Raw genomic sequence first — 18,713 nt, 5'->3', positions numbered from 1 at the left:
TGAAGAGAAGCCTAACATCCAACCACGAGCGAAGTCTGGCCTTCTCACTTCCGCCACTGACAGGTGACTGGAAGTGGATCTTGGTAAACAGCTGAAGGTCCCAGCCAGGATAACATCTACATGTTACACATATTCTTTGGTCACAAATCATTCCTGCCACCTTTCTCCACCTTGCCTGCACTCTTTTTCACCTCTCTACCACACTCTCCAATACTTTGCAAAGTTGACCCCAAGTATTTAACCTCATCTACTTTCACCTCTTCTACTCCTTGTAACTGCACTATTCCACTGGGCTCCCTCTTATTCACACACATGGACTCAGTCTTGCTCCTACTGACTTTCATTCTCCTGCTCTCCAGAGCATATCTCCACTTCTCCAGGCTAGACCCAACATGCTCTCTACTCTCACTACAGATCACAGTGTCATCTGCAAACATCATAGTCCATGGGGACTCCTGTCTGCTCTCATCTGTCAACCTGTCCATCACCACTGCAAACAAGAAAGGACTCAGAGCGGATACTTGATGTAATCCCACCTCCACCTTGAATGACTCTGTCATTCCTACTCTGCATCTCACCGCTGTCCCACTATCCATGTTGTGTCCTGCACTACCCTCGCATACCTCTCTGCCACTCCAGACTTCCTCATGCAATACCACAACTCTTCTTTTGACACCATGTCATAAAATTTCACTAAATCCACAAACACACAATGTAACTCTTTCTGTCCTTCTCTATACTTCTCCATCAGTATTCTCTGAGCAAACATTGCATATGTAGTGCTCTTACTTGGAATGAAACCATATTGCTGCTCACAGATCTTCACCTGTTTTCTAAGTCTAGCTTCTATTACTCTTTCCCATAACTTCATGCTGTTGCTGATCAACTTTATGCCTCTGTAGTTAGTGCAGCTCTGCACATCACCCTCGTTCTTAAAAATAGGAACCAGCACACTTCGTCTCCACTCCTCAGGCATCCTCTCATTTTCAAACATTTTATTAAACAATCTGGTTAGAAACTCCACTGTCTCTCCAAGACATTTTCAGGCCTCCATCGGAATGTTATCTGGACCAACTGCCTTTCCACTTTTCATGAAATGGTTGTAAATGACAAAAATGTTCTGAGATTATATTTAATTATCAATATAATTAATTAAATAATCTAAATGACAGATAATCTGGTTTTACAACAGGTTTGGGCTTGTTCCAAAGTAAGTACTTTTAAGACTGTTTAAACAGGTCTTGATCTAGTTTGAGTTAGATTTTAACTGTTTTAGCAAACTAAAATAACAGAACTGGTTTCAACCGGATTTAAATCAGTTACTTGCTAATCTTTTTTTTTTTAAGTATCTTCAATAATTTTAGTGCTATAAAATGCCTCTTTTAAAAGTGTTTGACACTCACTGACCACACACCAAACCCCCCAAAATGATTTTTATCTGGTTGCGAGCAGACAAACAGGTGAAAGATGCTCGGAAACAACTGGAGTCAATACAAACGATTCAGCACTTATGGCCTTGACAGGAAGTCAGGAAATGTGTTGATGCCCCTGCAGGATCTGTTTCTGCACAGCTGAAGGTCAAACTGGGTCACAAGACAAAAAAGAAGTGAATCACTCTGTTTAAACACCCCCAAAAAGTGTTCACCAATTCCAGTCAAACTGTAGAAAATCGACAGTGTGAGCGCATTTTCTCTGGAGGCCAAGTCCTTGACTGAACAATAACGCACGTGCATTTTTCCTTCTGTTGGCTCAACAAACCTAAAGAACACTCGTGTTTTTGGTCTGTATTGGGAAAACTCTCCCGCTGCTCGATCAAAGGATAGCGTGCGTTATGAAGGGGACGGGGGAAAGCTGCTTGGAGCCTGATGTCTGGAAAAAAGGGAACCACGGGACACCACCAGTCGGGGAAAAATGCTATTTAATTTCACATGAACTCAATGTCAACAAGCAACAGGAGACAGATAGATGTTAAAGAGTGGGATCAGGATTACAAACGAGTCTTGTACAGAATTCTGCCAGCAGAGTGAAGATTAGGATTGTCCGGCTGGTGAAATGTGGCATTATAGTCTGGGCAGATATTTTCTGGCTGAATGAGGAGTCCTGAAACACTTGAGAACCTGGTTCTTTGGGATAAAAGGCATAATTACTGGTATTCCCGATTTTAGAGACAAAATTTAAAATATATTCAGAAATGAAGGCAAATGTACCAACTTTTTTAGTAGAGAAGCTTGAATCTTCGACTGGACTGGGTTGCTTGATGCGAAACGTCCTCGCGTCAAGCAACCCAGTCCAGTCAAAGATTCAAGCTTCTCTACTATGGAAACCACCTGGCCAACTGAGAGCCTACACAGAAACGTACCAACTTTTACTCAACAAAATACCCAAAGTTTCTGAACAAAAATGTTTTCAGATAGTGAAATTAAATTTAAAAACATAATGTAAGTGTGACAGATATTAGCACCATTTGGACATATTTGGAAACACAGTGTGGGGTACTGTGTGGTAAATCTGTCTGAGAACTGCCTCCTCCAGACAGATTTATCACACAGCACCAGACTGTTTGTGTTTCTTAATAACCAATGTGAATGAAACCCAAAACATATTCAGTGACACGTCCCCTGTATCCATCTCCTGACTTATGTGAAGAAAACTGGCTGCAAAAATGATGATTTACTACAAATTCATCAACGTGTGGCAATAACAGTCCTGGGACTATGTTTTATATATTTTATTTCACAAGATGAAAGTATTGTTTTTTCTTAAAACTGTTGCTCAGTAACTTTGGATATTTTACTAAATTAATCTGACTCTACAAAGTTGCATTCATTTCTGATATTTTAAATTCCGCTCTTAAAACTCAGAGGTGTCCATAATTCTGGACGCCAGGCCTGTACACGGTGTATTTTGAACAGCTTACAGGATTATAGATTTATTTACTAATTAAATCACAGTTGGCACAGTCGAATAGAGAATATGGGCCTGTTTGGGAGCAGATGAACTGCTGTGTTCCGGTGCACGGCGGCTGTTGGTTGGTGGACTCTGCTCTTTCTCTGACATCAGTCTGCAGCTGAAGGAACCAGCCCCTTCTTGGCACCTTGGTGGTAGCAGCTCTCCAGCTTCCCTGTGAGAGAATGGGGACGGGAGGGGTAAGAAAGGGACGGATGAATCAAAACACCATCAAAGGGACAGAATGACCTTTCTGAGAGCTCAAGGCCTGGTGATTACAGGAGGCCCCAGTAGGCAGCACGGGAAATAGAGACAGAGAGAGAGAGAGATGAGGAGGTAAAAGGTCAATGACAGCCTTCATTCCAGAGCTAAAAGAGATTAGACTGCAGCTTTTGTTGTCAGCAAACTGAGGCTTCTCTTAATCTGGATACAAAGACGATGCAATGATAAGATTATTCACACAGAGATAAGCTTGTGTAACGCTGGTCATAAAGTACACGCCAAAAAGAACACAACATAAACACTCATTTTAGATCATTACTGCACAAAGTCAACAACAAACACATTCAAAGTGTCATGTAATACACACACACACACACACACACACACACACACACACACACACACACACACACACACACACACACACACACACACACACACACACACACACACACACACACACTGCACATAACACAGATGTCTAATCAGACAAAAGCTTTAGAAGTCAGTGTGCCATCAGGAGTGCTGGGTGGTATCAAGACAAGATGTAGTTGTGGTTCGCTCAAACTGCAAAACAAATATTTTACTCCCCTTAGGGGAAAACAATCATAGCCCACAACACGAACGTGCAATAGAAGACTCAGATTGGATTTTTATTTTCCGATATCCAATACAGTACTTTTGGTCAAAATCAGATCAACACTGAGCCGTAATATCAGATCAGAGCTTCGCCAACAGGATTAATATCACACTAAACATGAATAAAAAATGATCAGCAGTTGCTGAGCTGGAGCCCTGACAGATGGACGGAGCACAAATAGAAGTGATTTTAATAGCTCCCATGTCTGCCTTTTTCTCGGTGAGGGATGGTACAGTGCATCTGGAAAGTATTCACAGTGCTTCACTTTTTCCACATTTTTTTATGTTACAGTCTTATTCAAAAATGGTGTCAATTCACTTTTCCTCTCACAACACCCCATAATGACAACATAAAAAATTGTAATTTTTGCAAATTTATAAAAAACAAACAAACAAACAAACAAAACTAACTAAATAAATAAATCAGTCATTGCTCAATGCTTTGTTGATGCACCTTTGGCAGAAATGTTTCTGTACTCTTCCCCAGATTTGTGCCTCGAAACAAAACTGTCACAGGCATGCACTGTCAACTGTGGGACCTTATACAGTGAGGCAAATAAGCATTTGATCCATTGTCGATTTTACAAGTTTTCCCACCTACAAAGAATGTAGAGGTCTGTAATTTTTACAGACCTCCCAAGAAAACCGTCCCAACCGTGAAGCATGGGGGTGGAAACATCATACTCTGGAGGTGCTCTTCTGCAAAGGGGACAGGACGACTGCACCGTATTGAAGGGAGGATGGATGGGGTCATGTATCGTGAGATTTTGGCAAACAACCTCCTTCCCTCAGTAAGAGCACTGAAGATGGGTCATGGCTGGGTCTTCCAGCATGACAATGACCCCAAACACACAGCCAGGGCAACTAAGGAGGGGCTCCGTAAGAAGCATTTCAAGGTCCTGGAGTGGCCTGGCCAGTCTCCAGACCTGAACTCAATAGAAAATCTTTGGAGAGAGCTGAAACTCCAAACCTGAAAGATCTAGAGAAGATCTGTATGGAGGAGTGGACCAAAATCCCTGCTGCAGTGTGTGAAAACCTGGTGAAAAACTACACAAAACATCTGACCTCTGGAACTGCAAACAAAGGCTACTGTACCAAATATTAAGGTCTGTTTTTCTATCGGATCAAATACTTATTTGATGAAATAATAATAATAAAAGAAACTCTATTAAAAATCAAACTGTGATTTTCTTAAATGTTTTTTTAGATTCTGTCTGTCACAGTTGAAGTGTACCTATGATAAAAATTTCAGACCTCTCCATTCTTTGTAGGTAGGAAAACTTACAAAATCAATCAAATGTATGTAGACAAGTGTCTTTCCAAATCATATCCAATCAACTGAATCTACCCCAGGTGAACTCCAATTAACCTGTAGAAACATTTCAAGGATGATCAGTGAAAACAGGAGGCACCTGAGCCCAATTTTGAGCTTCATGGCAAAGGCTGTGAATACTTATGTACGTGCAATTTCTTAGTTTTTATTTTTAATAAATTTGCAAACATCTAAAAAAAGCTCTCACATTGTCATTATGGGGTACTGTGTGTAGAAGTTTGAGGAAAAAATGAATTTCATCCATTTTGAAATCAGGCTGTAACATAATAAAATGTGGAAATAAATTAAGTGCTGTGAATACTTTCTGGATGCTGTAAGACCAACAGGTTCAAATGTCAACACCAGATTAGTAAACTGTATTGAAAAGAGGCCACGCAACATCTGTGGTTTAGAAATGGTTCAGATGTAGCTCAGGTGAACTGTGACGACAACTGAACAAATCTGTTCCATTATTTGATGTGGTTCCATCCAGTTGGAGTCAAACTGCTAGAATTACCACACGAGGGAGGACAAAGCAGTGTGACTTCAGGGCGCAAACTAAACCTTTCCTCAGATTTCTGTAGCCAAACAGCTTACGTGTGTCTGCCTTTTTACCCATTATACCCAATAAGATCTGAGCTCAAAAAGAATTGGGACATAACAAGCAGCAAACAAAGCAACCCAGTGAGAGAACTGCTGAGCCCGTTCGAACGGCACAAACACCTCCACTTAAAAAAAAAAAAAAAAAACTAATGCAAGTGGCTGATGCCTTTTACTATAAAAGATATTTAGGTTCATAAATATTTCAATATTTAGAAAGACTTTGCACGTTGATTCTTTCAGCTCCCAATGTGGGTTCACACCTCCACAATCCAAACTAACCTAGTAAATGGATGCTGATGTAAATGGAGAGGACCAAACAGTGTAACAAGAAGGTCATAGATTACAGCAGGACAGCACAGGGTTATTTTGTTGTATTATCCCACACTGAATTACTAGTCAAACTTGTATCTCTTGCTTGAAACATGCGGTATGTCATTGGCAGAAGAAAAAAAAAATGCTACCAGCATGACAGGTGTGGCGGTTTGCCACTCGAGTTTTCTTTGCATGTTGTCACATTACGGCTGAACTGCAAAAAGCAGTCGCAGTATAAACAGTGTGTTTAGCAGAAGCCGTTTGCTCACCATTTCATGTCTAAAGGCCAAAAGTGTGCCTGTTCTGCCAGCAGCAATTGCCACAATGTTTTTGGAAGCATCTCCGGAATTGCGTGAATGCTACCAGTGTGCTGTCCAAGATGACTTTAATGATAAGGCTTACGTAAAAAGCCCTTTTTAAACATTCAGTGGGCTATGACTAAGTATAGCACCACACCGATGGGTGTTTGAGGGAAAAATACTGTAAATGTCCGTCCATCTGCATGGAACCTGGGGTTTGATGAGTCATTTTATTTTCAACATTAAATAAAGGAAGTGTTGAACCCAAGGGAAGGACCTTCAACGAAGTCCAAAGAATATAAGAAAAACAAAACACTTGAGCTGTAGGCAGATTAACTTCATCCAACAAGAATGACGAGATGTAAACCAATTCAAAAAGATTTAATGTAAAAAGAAAGTTTAAATTTACATTTGGATGTTGAACAATAGGAAAAAAAACTCTTCTTTTCTGCCTGACGCATCTCAGCTCCCTGCCTCACCACAATAAAGCTACTGCATCATATTTAAATTCAACTTAAATGAGGTCATGTTGTGGGTCTTACAACAGATCAAAAAAAAAAGAAAAAAAAAATCTTGAATTATTTTATTCTGCTTCACAAGGCCAATTTATGTTTGAGAAGGAACTATCATATGAACAAAATGACCCATTACTTCAGGCACTGAGAGACCAACCTTATACTATCCTTCTGAAATATGAATCATGAAGTGACAGACATTCACGTTCTCCAATCAGAAGGTTCATATGCCTCACGTCCTAGGCATGCTCGCCAGTCAGTGATTAAAATTCATTCATTGAGCTCTGTCATCTGTGGGGAGCTTGGAGCCGCTGCTCCTTCACACTGAAAGCCAGCTGAGGTGGTTCATGCGTCTTGTAAGGATGCCTCCTTGGTGCCTCCCTACGGAAGTGTTCCAGGCACGTCCGTCTGGGAGGAGACCCCAGGGAAGACCCAGGACTAGGTGGAGAGATTAATTAATTATCTAATTAGCTGATGACTCACTTGAATAATCAATTAGTTGATCATCAAAATAATAGTTGCACCTGAAGTTGAAATGTAAGCAGCAGTGAACAGAGTTTGGATTATCAGTTGTTTGTGTATGATGATGATGGAGGAGGACAAAATAAAAGTGCGAATGACTTCATTTGCTCCAGAAGAAGCAGTAAGTCCTACACAGGCCCTGAGGTCCAGTGGTGCCGGTGCTTATCCCCGGATCCCTCAGTGTGAAATGGACGAGTGTCTACGGCTCTCCCTGGATGGTACTTCAGTCCATCACAGGTTACTGCCCCAGCTGAAGCCAGCCCTCATTTACACTTGGATGTACTGGAGCATCGTAGATGAACCGTCACAAACAGACAGCGTGACCAGGAAGAAAACTCAGTCCAACATACTGAGAGTCTGACTTCAATACGTAAAAGCATAAATTTAATGATCCTAGTGTAAAGGGCGAGACGGATTTAGTGACAAATATTATTTGCTCGATCAGATGACAGATGAGAGAAAATCTCTAGGAGGGAACTGACACAGACTGAGCGCTCCAACCACAGCTGCTGCATTCTTGTGTTGGCAACGTGACATGCAGTTGTATTTTTGAAAATGTGCGCTCACCGTGGCAGGAGCTCCTGCAGGCTTGTCGTCAGGGCAGTGGAAGGGTTTTTCTTTTTTTCCTGGCTGTGTGAACAGGCCAGGCTTGCTGCTTTTGCCAGGAAAGTTAAACCAGGAATGTTCCATATTTCATGTGTGAAAGCAACTTCTGTTAATGGCTCTGGAGCCGCTGAGCAGTCGCGTTTCAGAGTCGGCGTTGAACAGCCTAGAGAGAGCTGGAGGGAGGAGGAGAGCAACGGCGAGGGGCGAGTGAGGAGTGGGTGGAAAAAACATGGAGGCAGCAGAAAAATCAGACAGAGAGAGAGAGAAAGAAAGAGAAAGGCTGCCCCATCGATTTGCTGAGATAATTTCCCATTGATTGCTGCACTGTTTGGAGATTGCTGGAGAAAGGTTTATAGCCCACACACTGCAGCTGGGGAGGAGACCGTAAAACAGGCACAGGCTGTCTGCACAAAGCCCGTCTTCCATCATCAAGACCATGAAAAAAACAACAACACAAAGACACACATCCACCTCTTACAGTTTAAAATCCTTCTTAGATATCCACCAATATTCCAGCAAGCACAAACATCACTTTAGATCCACGAGGACCTGCATCACCGCTGACGGAAAGCTGCCATTCCTTCTATTTACAAAGGCTGCAATTGAGGTGGCCTGAGCTGACACCAGCAGCAGTCAGGACGCGCCGTCGCCACGCTCATCACGCCCGTGACTGCCAGGCTGCTTGTTCACGCCGTGTGGAAGAACGGCAGTGAATAATCAGGATAATGAATAAGAGGTGGCCGACGCTTTCAGTCCCACCACACCTAGATAGATGATAAACCTACAACCTACATCTTCTCATGCCGTCATGTGACACATAGAAATTAATTTGCGCTTACAAAAGGTGACATGGAAGCAGTGAGCTGAAAGTGGGTCGGAACTCGCTGTGTGAGTGAACAGAACTACTCAGGCAGTATCTGTTTCAGCCATTCCCAGCGGTCCTTCATGAGATCCGATTTCGAGGCTGTCAGAATCGCGCTGCCTGCAGAGAGGAAACGGCCCAGGCTATGTGCATTTAAGAGGAAGATTAACTAGAAGTGATTTTCCAACAAGAAACAGCCATTTGTGTTTTTTTTTTTTAAGTGCTGCATGTTTACTAAGCCAGGACCAGACAGGATGCTTAAAAATATCATGTTCGATTTTATGTTGTTGACCCCAACAAAAAGACACAGAGGCTCATGATCCACACCGTTCATTCTTAAAAAGAGCTTCTTTCTGACTTCATGGTCCTTCGATCTTCTTTTTGTGTTGATGCACCTCCGGCTGAATGAAGTCTTTCTGTTTGAGAAACCAAGCCTCCAGCCTGAAGCACTGCAGCAAAGTGGCTGTGCAGAAAATGAGCGGCAGCCAGGGGAGAAGAGTGAGGGTGGAGGGAGAGAGAGGGGGAGGAAGTGCCCGGATTCCCATCTCGCTGTTAGTCACACCTAATTTACATTCCCTTCCTGTGCTGCCTAGCTGGGTGAATTTACAAGTGGATAGAGAAGCTGCTGTGCGAGACTTGTGTTGGCATGCTGTTTTCAAGGGGTCAGGGAGAAGCATCGACTGTGCTTCCCACTGCAGAGAAAACACTCTCTCTTCATCTCTCTGTCTGTCCAAACATCCTCGCCTCAAGGTGTTTTCACAGACACTGAGGGGCTGTAATGGCTGAGTGATTTCTCCAACCCGCAGTGCACCGTGGAGCTGGTTTAGTCACGCACATGACAGTCCATCACAATCCGCCAGAGAGCCGCTGTCTGACACGTCGGGAACAGAAAAGGTGGTCTTGGTTAGTGGGTGAATGGGCTTTTCCTTTTCTCCCCTTCCTTTGCACATTAATTTGAATACATGACTGACAATAATGTGTTTTAGGAACATGCAGGTGCCTCCAAGTTTATAACCAGCATTCAATTCAGATTTTCAATAACGAAGCAATATTTTGTGGGATGCGTGACACATTATTCAGATTTTTTTTGCATTCAATGAAGCACGTCTGGCAACTCGCTTCATTTTATGACTTCAGATGATGCTTAAATACAAAATTTTAATAAGGAAAATGAGGAAATTCTATTTTGCTTGTTATGTCAAGACCTGTTGCTGGTTTTCTTGAACATTATACACATGCGCACAGGTTTCTGACTTGGACATACCCACCAACTCAAATAAAACACATCCATGCAAGATAATGTAATTTAATTTAGTTGGGACTACATATATTTAATAGATGGGATCCAATCCAATTCACACAAACACATGACTCATTGGATGAACTCAATTCAATTATGGGCAGGATTTCTATCTAATAAATATATGTAGTCCCAACTAATTTAAATTAAATTATCTTGCATGGATGTGCTTTATTTGAGTTGGGGCTACAAATATTTATTAGATAGAAATCCTGCAATTGAATTGAATTGAGTTCATCCAATCCATCTGTTTTTTTGAGTGAATTGGCTCACCAACAGTTACAACAGAAAATAATTTTACTCCCACGAGGAGTATATCAAAGTATAACATGCAGCACATATTCGCATGTCAGAAAGGTTTTTAGTCATAAAATATGAGACTCCAAAGACGCCCATTTACTCTGACACTGTTCAATGCTGGCATGGACTGCATGTTGAGTAGGGTTGTGGAAGCAAGCCAGAGGATTAGATGCTTTTGTTGGCAAAGAAAGGTTTACAGGCTTCGACTTCACAGACAATGGCCTGATTTCAGCACTACAGAGGGAGGAATGTGAGTGTCTGGGTTTGCCATCGTTTTGAATCAAGACTAAGACCCAGACTTTCAATGACATCCTGGACTAAGTCATCACAAATCTATCTGTATCTGGTGAAAGTGTTGAATTCATAGAAATTCATCAAAGTGGTTTTCTTACCTTCAAACACATTTCTTGAAAAACCCAGGGACGTCCTTTAGGTTTTTACTACTGTGCTGCTGCATGTTGGCACAGTCTCTGAAAATGCACTTTTTTTTTTTGCCTATTAGCTAAGCATAATTTTCCTGTTCTGAACCACTGTCACAGTATTTCCAAATTGTGACCCAAATGCAAATGCAAGCTGAAGAAGGAGTCCTACTTATCTTTGTTGGTAGGTGGGACCCCAGAGGCAGCTGACAGGTACCGGCAGGCCAAATGTGCCGCAGCCCGTGCGGTCGCAGAGGCAAAAACTCGGGTCTGGGAGGAGTTCGGGGAGGCTATGGAGGAGCACTATCGGTCGGACTGGCAAACCGTCCAACGCCTCAGGAGGCGGAAGCAGCTCTCCACCAGCACTGTTTACGGTGCGGGTGAGGAGCTGTTGACCCTGACTGGGGATGTTGTCGGGCGGTGGAAGGAGTACTTCAAGGATCTCCTCAATCTCATCGTCACGTCTTCCGAAGAGGAAGCAGAGACTGGGGACTCAGAGGCGGACTCATCCATTACCCAGGCCGAAGTCACCGAGGTGGTTAGAAAGCTCCTCGGTGGCAAGGCTCCTGGGGTGGATGAAATCCATCCTGAGTACCTTAAGCCTCTGGATGTTGTGGGGCTGTCTTGGCTGACACGCCTCTGCAACATCGCATGGCGATCGGGGACAGTGCCCCTGGATTGGCAGACCGGGTTGGTGGTCCCTCTGTTTAAGAAGGGGGACCAGAGGATGTTTTCCAACTATAGGGGGATCACACTCCTCAACCTCACCGGTAAGGTCTATTCTAGAGTACTGGAGAGGAGAATTCGACCGATGGTCGAACCTCGGATTCAGGAGGAGCAGTGTGGTTTTCGTCCTGGTCGCGGCACACTGGACCAGCTCTACACGCTCCATCAGGTGCTCGAGGGTTCATGGGAGTTTGCCCAACCAGTCCACATGTGTTTTGTGGATCTGGAGAAAGCGTTCGACCGTGTCCCTCTGGGCACCCTGTGGGGAGTGCTCTGGGAGTACGGGGTCCGGGGTCCTTTGTTAAGGGCTATCCGGTCCCTGTACGACCGCAGCAGGAGCTTGGTTCGCATTGCCGGTAGTAAGTCAAACCTGTTTCCAGTGCACGTTGGCCTCCACCAGGGCTGCCCTTTGTCACCGGTTCTGTTCATTATTTTTATGGACAGAATTTCTAGGCACAGCCAGGGTGTAGAGGGGGTCTGGTTTGGGAACCACAGAATCTTGTCTCTGCTGTTTGCGGACGATGTGGTTCTGTTGGCTTCGTCAAATCAGGACCTTCAGCGTGCACTGGGGCGGTTTGCAGCCGAGTGTGAAGCGTCCGGGATGAAAATCAGCACCTCCAAATCCAAGGCCATGGTTCTCGACCGGAAAAAGGTGCTTTGCCCTCTTCAGGTCAGTGGAGTGTCCTTGCCTCAAGTGGAGGAGTTTAAGTATCTCGGGATCTTGTTCACGAGTGAGGGACGGATGGAGCGTGAGATCGATAGACGGATCGGTGCAGCATTTGCAGTGATGTGGTCGCTGTATCGGACCGTCGTGGTGAAGAGAGAGCTGAGTAGGGGGGCAGAGCTCTCGATTTACCGATCGATCTATGTTCTGATCCTCACCTATGGTCATGAGATTTGGCTCATGACCGAAAGAACGAGATCGCGAGTACAAGCGGCCGAGATGAGTTTCCTCCGCAGGGTGGCTGGGCACTCCCTTAGAGATACGAGCCGCTGCTCCTCCACGTCGAAAGGAGTCAGTTGAGGTGGCTCGGGCATCTTTTCCGGATGCCCCCTGTACGCCTCACTGGAGAGGTGTTCCGGGCACGTCCCACTGGGAGGAGGCCCCGGGGAAGACCCAGGACATGCTGGAGGGACTACATCTCTCGGCTGGCTTGGAAATGCCTTGGGGTTCCCCCGGAGGAGCTAGGGGAGGTGTGTGTGGATCGGGAGGTCTGGGCGGCTTTGCTTGAGCTGCTGCACCCGCGACCCGACTCCGGATAAAGCGGAAGAATATGGATGGATGGATGGATGGATGGATGGATGGATGGATGGATGCAAAATTTAAACAGGTACATTTATTAGTTCTACCACCTACCACTATTAGATATGTTGATTTTGTTTTTACCTTGGAGTTAAGGTTTTGTGACCAGACTCATGACAGCCTTGTGGCTATAGCCCGACCGATATGGATTTTTTGAGGCCGATGCTGATAACGATATTTGGATGGAAAAAAAAATGCTGCTGTGCCGATAAATCAGCCGATATATATATTTTTTAAATGAATAAAATGTTCTTTTTTGGACCCTTAACAAAAAAGTATGAGCTAAAAGCTGAAGCTTTGTCCTCATATTGATTAACTTTATAACAAGTTCAAAAAATGCAATCAAGAATTAAAACTTTGTGAAATTAGTAAATACATATCCTTAAAAAGAGTTGTGAAATACATCTGATCTTGTACCTCTTGCTGCAACTTAGATATAGGTTCAGGATAAGGACATAGACCCTTATAAACTTACTTGTATGCTTTTGTCAGCCGATCAGTGCAGTGTGACGGCAAACTACGGTGGCCGGTGATGAGCACATTTAAGTAGGGATGTAAGCAGCTCTCAGTTGAATGGAGTCAGAGCTCCATCTACTGGACAAACGGTGCAAGGACATTTTACATTGCCGACACAAACATTATTTCAGTAACTGTTCTGTTTATGAGAAATTATCGGCGTTCTATCGGCAACATTTTGGCCAATAGTGAGTACTTGAAAAGGGCTTATATCAGCCGATAATATCGGCCGGCCGATATATGGGTCAGGCTCTACTTGTGGCAACCTTTGTTTTTTTTTTTTTTTTTTTTTTTTACAAAAAAGACGTGCATGTACCAGTGTAACAGCTTAACTCAACTGATATATAATGTGAAGATTGAGGATTTCCTGTATTGATGTAGTCGTGTCTGTTACTTTAAAATAGATTCCTGATTCATACTGGTGAATTGTTACACCCCTAATGGTTAAACTACATGAGCAAAGCCACACAATGCACTGGCCTCAATATAGTTAAATTATTATCATTATTATTATTTTAGTATTTTTTAAACAAAATTTCAATTTAATTTACACCCATCCTACCTCTTCCAAGAAACCACTGCCTTGCACAAAATGTCAACAGTCATATGGGCACTCTGGCACTCAGCACGGAAAACAGCAAACAGTAATGTTGGAATAACAAATTACGGAGAACCTGGATTGCTCCGAGGCAAACCCCGCCAGTTACTGTGCAAAGCAGGTGTGACTGTGGCATCACATCACGGTCAGGTTCAGCAAATTCAAAGGACTGGGTGATGCAGACCTTCCTGTTCCAAACGTAGGAGAGAGGCTATTCAACAGCTGCTTATTTGACATGAGAGGTTACAGAGCAAGCTTATATTTTGAGCATTAGCAGTTAAAATCCAAACCTTAAACAAGTCATGTTTCCATCTGACTGACAACCTTCAAGTGCTCGAATGGATTTGCTATTTCATTGGTAGTGGAAGGCAGCAGACGACATACTTACTGCCTTCTAGAACCGGATTCTTCTGAAGGTAAAGTGGAGCTCGGTTCCGTGTTTAATGTTCAGCGTGTCTGAGCCATATTAAAAGGTGAAATAACTCCTGGAGAAATGGAGCAGACATAAAGAATCTCTTTACAAAGTGCTCTGCATAAATGCCGAGTTACTAAACCACAGGGGGGGGGGAAAAGCAACATATAGATTTTTATGATTTCAAAGGGGAAAAATACCTCAAGGCAGTAACCGATCTATGTGTGTGGAGCTTTGACTGAGGGCAAGAAAACTGTCACTCAGTGTTCAAATTGATCGCAAGCTGGCGGTGATAATGAGTGTAAAAATAAATACTGCACATTCAAGAGTATGTACACCCACAGTGTTCTTCTGGATTCTCTGAGCCAGAAAGTTAAATCAAATTTGTGTGGAATATTATAATAAGGGTTGGTTGACTGTGCAAATTGTGGGATGCTGTAGGGAAATATTAAGTATCACCATGAGGTAGTTTTGTTTATGATGGATACTAATGAGAATCAGGAGTGGCCAGAGGATTGTGATGCTGTCAAACTGCTTGCTTGGTCTTGGAATCTTTTGTCAGAACACTGAACCCCCGAAACATTTGGATTGTCTGAACTTTCAACCCCAAAAGGCAGCAGTTGAGCTCAGGTTCTGATAAAGCCGTGTGCCTGAAAAAAAACCCCCTTCTCTTTCACAGTTCCATCGATGCTAACATCACATTTAATGTACAGAGAATTAGCCCAATTTCAGCTGCAATGAATCACCACTCAAACTAATACTTAACAATTACAATATCTTGTAAAATAACCACGAAATAGAAAGTAGTCCGTCAGTTATTTGCCATGTCTCTTTGCCTAGTATATAACGCCTAAACAGATCTTTGTCATTTGATTGGTGGTTTGCATGTCATGTGATATTGACCAGTCTTCCATCAGGCCATCAGACCGTACAACTCCTCACTTAGGGGGAGGAGGAATAACAGGAAGACAGGGGATGGGAAGGAGAGGAGCAGTAGTCGCCAGTAAGACAGTAAAAAAGTAAGTAAGTAACTAACTTATTATTACATAACTTATTACATTTGTATTTACATTTTGCAATTTTTTTTCTACTTTTGATACTCTATGTGCTTCTTAACCTGTGTGCTGCTATACAATGTAGCTGGAACCTTAATTTCCCTGAGAGGAGTCTTCCCAAGGGATTAATAAAGTTCTATCCAATATAATCTATGAGGTCTGTGAGTATCCAACATTATTTTTTTTAAAAACCATATGGATTTGAATCACGTGTGATTACATCAGCCAAGCTTGAACCCTCGTGGGCATGTGAGAGTTTTTTCACGCCTGTCGGTGACGTGAACATTTCCTATTTAAAATTCAAGTTGGACTGTTTGGAACCTCTTAAACTCATGTAAGTCCATTTTCACTTGTTTATAAATGAATAAAATATCAAATGACAAGGATCTATTTTATGTGTTATATAAAACAAATACTGAATGTTTTTCTGCATCATTGAATGGAACATTTAATCTTTCACCTCACAAGAAATTCTTTCCGTTGCACTCATAAACAATTACTTGTATAATATAATTACTACAATACTTGTTACAAACTTGCCAGTCCTCATATGAACAGCAAGAACACATGGAAGCTCCAAGTGTCTTCAATAATGTCTAATTATCATTAAGGTGCAACAGCTGTTTGCATTATTTTCTAAAAAACAACAATGAATTAACATACATATTAAGTTTCCATCATGTAACTTCACTTTGCTGTAGACAAACTAAAGTCTTTCGCTTTGCATTGCTGGCAAATATGCAATTATGAAGAAACTCTTGGTGTGAAATTAGTTTGTTCTCACTCCATCAAGTTAAATACAACAGATCACATTTTCAGCTTTTCTGGATATTTATGAACCAACAAGAACAACTGTTCAGTCTCCACAAATGACACAATCATTTCATGCTAATTCACTTGTATTTTGTAAATAAAAAATGCCACTGACTGTTTTGGGGTGCTGGAGATGTTTACCCATGTAGAAGGACAAAATAGCCTGAAGATTACTGCTGTGCAAAAACAAAATCAGGTTTCTTTTGGTAATCGTAATGGAGCAATCTATTTCCTTGCTCACAGTGTACAGTGTTGTTGGGAACAAATAAGTTCTGCTTCTAATCAGTGAGTGATGAAATGCAGCTGTAAATCTGAGTGTCTCCAAGATTTTGCAGTTGTGGCAGAATTTCCTGTCAAAGAGCAGATGGAGCTTCCTTCTGGAAGCCACATGTTACGTGCCCCATTTTATCGCCACGCCACTGATGCCGTGCCCTTCTTTTTGAAGTCAACGTCACCGGCTCAGGCTAAATACTGGTGATGGGTTTACAGGCACATTAAAGGCAAACCCTTCAAAGTCCAGGTCTGTAAGTGAGTGCAGTCGTCTATAAGTGATGGTTCTTAATGCTGAGAGCACGTTCTCCCTGCAGCCAGAAGTCATTCTGGAAGCCTCAGTGCTTATCAATCTTACAGACTCTTACAAAAAGCTGCTGGCGACTGCAGCACGTTACAGAGATATATGTAAGGTGGACAGAACATCACCAGGGAAGCACTTTTTCTTATAGGGAGACACATTTCTTACAATTGTGAACACTCATCCATCTATAAATCCATCCATCTCTCCTTTTGCTATTGAGAGCTGGCAGGGACCCTGACGTCCCGTTTGGACTGCGGTTACCAATCTGGCACCACCTGGATTGCTATGGAGCCAGATAGCCTTCAGACCTGTATTTCAAATCCAGGTCATCCTACACACACGTCCAAACTCAATCCAGCTCGAGCAGAAAGAGACGTGTCTGGAAGTGAGAGCGCAGGTGTGCGCGTGCATGTAGACCAGGAGATGGAAACCCAAATATGTGATCTGGATGTGTGTGACCCACAGAAGGGAACGGACCCAGCAAATTTTCTTGGCGAGAAGGCGGGGCAGAGAAAGCAGGTTGTTTGCTACTCTCGCCATGGAGCGCACCCTTTGGGCGCATTGACGTAGTGAAGACGTTTGACGTCATGATCCCAAAGAAAACAATCCGATGTGCACTGTTGAGATCTGGCGAATCCAGCTCGAGCCTCAAATGCCAACCCCAGTGTGAACAGCGTCTGAGTCGAGTCAACCATAGACTTGGGTGAACACAGGCAACATCCTGAGGCACTGTGTTGTAGTCAAGTCACTAAACCTGGAGTCCAAGTTGAGTCTCGAGTGTCCATGTTTGAGTCCAAGTCCAAGTCACTCAAGAAGAGTCTCAGTCAAGTCCACATCAACTCTCGTGTGGAAAAGCAAAGCACATAATCCAAGCTGTCGCTCTTGGCATCTTAGTGTCATTTGTGCGTAAGTGAACAGGAATCCAGATGTAGGTGAATGTTTGTGTTTATCTCTCATGAAACTAAACAACATTACAGCACTAAATTTAACGTAGTTAGCAATATACCAAATAATTATAACCAATTAAAAATCAAATCTGGGAGCAGGTGTCCGCCATTCCACAGAACCGCCTGAGGTCCTGAAAGGCAACCAGGCAGACAACTGATCCAATTACACATATGCACACAAAGTCCGAATTCAGACAATCCTCAGAGTCGTCAGGGTTCAACTACAAGTCACGAGTCGAGAAAATCAGGACCTGATTTGCACTCGAGCCCAGGTCCTGTGTCCCCAATTACAAATGATATGCAAGCACAAAAACCATGTGTGCAGTCCTTCCCACATACGTGGTGCAGCTTTGTTTCTGCACACAGTTTTCTACAGAGTCTCAATATGAATGAATGAGACTCTTGGACTCAAATACTGTAAGTCTAAGGAAGAGAGCGCTGATATGTTGCAATCAATGTTCTGTATTTTACAAATAGTTTTAAATATTAAAAATCTATTCAATTTAGATTTTTCATTCTTTCATTTTGCATTTTGGAATAAATTACATGGAGTCTACACTTACTGTGAAATAAAACACATATTCTCTTTATTTGCTGCTTTTGAGCAGATTGCATTTCAACTACAACAGGCTTTTGGTTTTCATTCACACCCCAACATGGAAACAGACATCAGCTGCAAACAACATGAGTAACAACAGACAACATGAGTAACAACAGATTTAAAATATTCAAACATCACAATCAGATACATTGCCTTTAATTGAGCTATTTAGTATTTCATCACCAAACTCTGCCTGAGGTTTGTTTTTTAAACCTTAACTTCCATCTGTGAGACTATAAAGAGCAACGTCTGGCTTCATTTACTTGAAAGAAATTGAATTTTAATTTGCTTAGTGGATCCAACCCCAGATT

The 18,713-nt window shown here is 42.7% G+C and overlaps 1 protein-coding gene across 1 annotated transcript in view; it reads right to left on the bottom strand.

The window, feature by feature from the left end:
* Positions 1-1,945: 1,945 nt before the first annotated feature.
* The window catches only part of trip4 (thyroid hormone receptor interactor 4), a 330,410-nt gene continuing 313,642 nt past the window's right edge, over positions 1,946-18,713 (bottom strand). The window contains exon 13 of the mRNA XM_034159790.1: positions 1,946-3,121. Coding sequence (XP_034015681.1) covers positions 3,057-3,121 — 65 coding nt within the window. The 3' untranslated portion in view covers positions 1,946-3,056. The remainder of the gene's footprint in view (positions 3,122-18,713) is intronic.

This window comes from Thalassophryne amazonica, chromosome 2, assembly GCF_902500255.1.
Source record: "Thalassophryne amazonica chromosome 2, fThaAma1.1, whole genome shotgun sequence".
In the NCBI taxonomy this organism is placed as follows: Eukaryota; Metazoa; Chordata; class Actinopteri; order Batrachoidiformes; family Batrachoididae; genus Thalassophryne; species Thalassophryne amazonica.
This window is presented reverse-complemented; position numbering and strand designations above follow the sequence as displayed.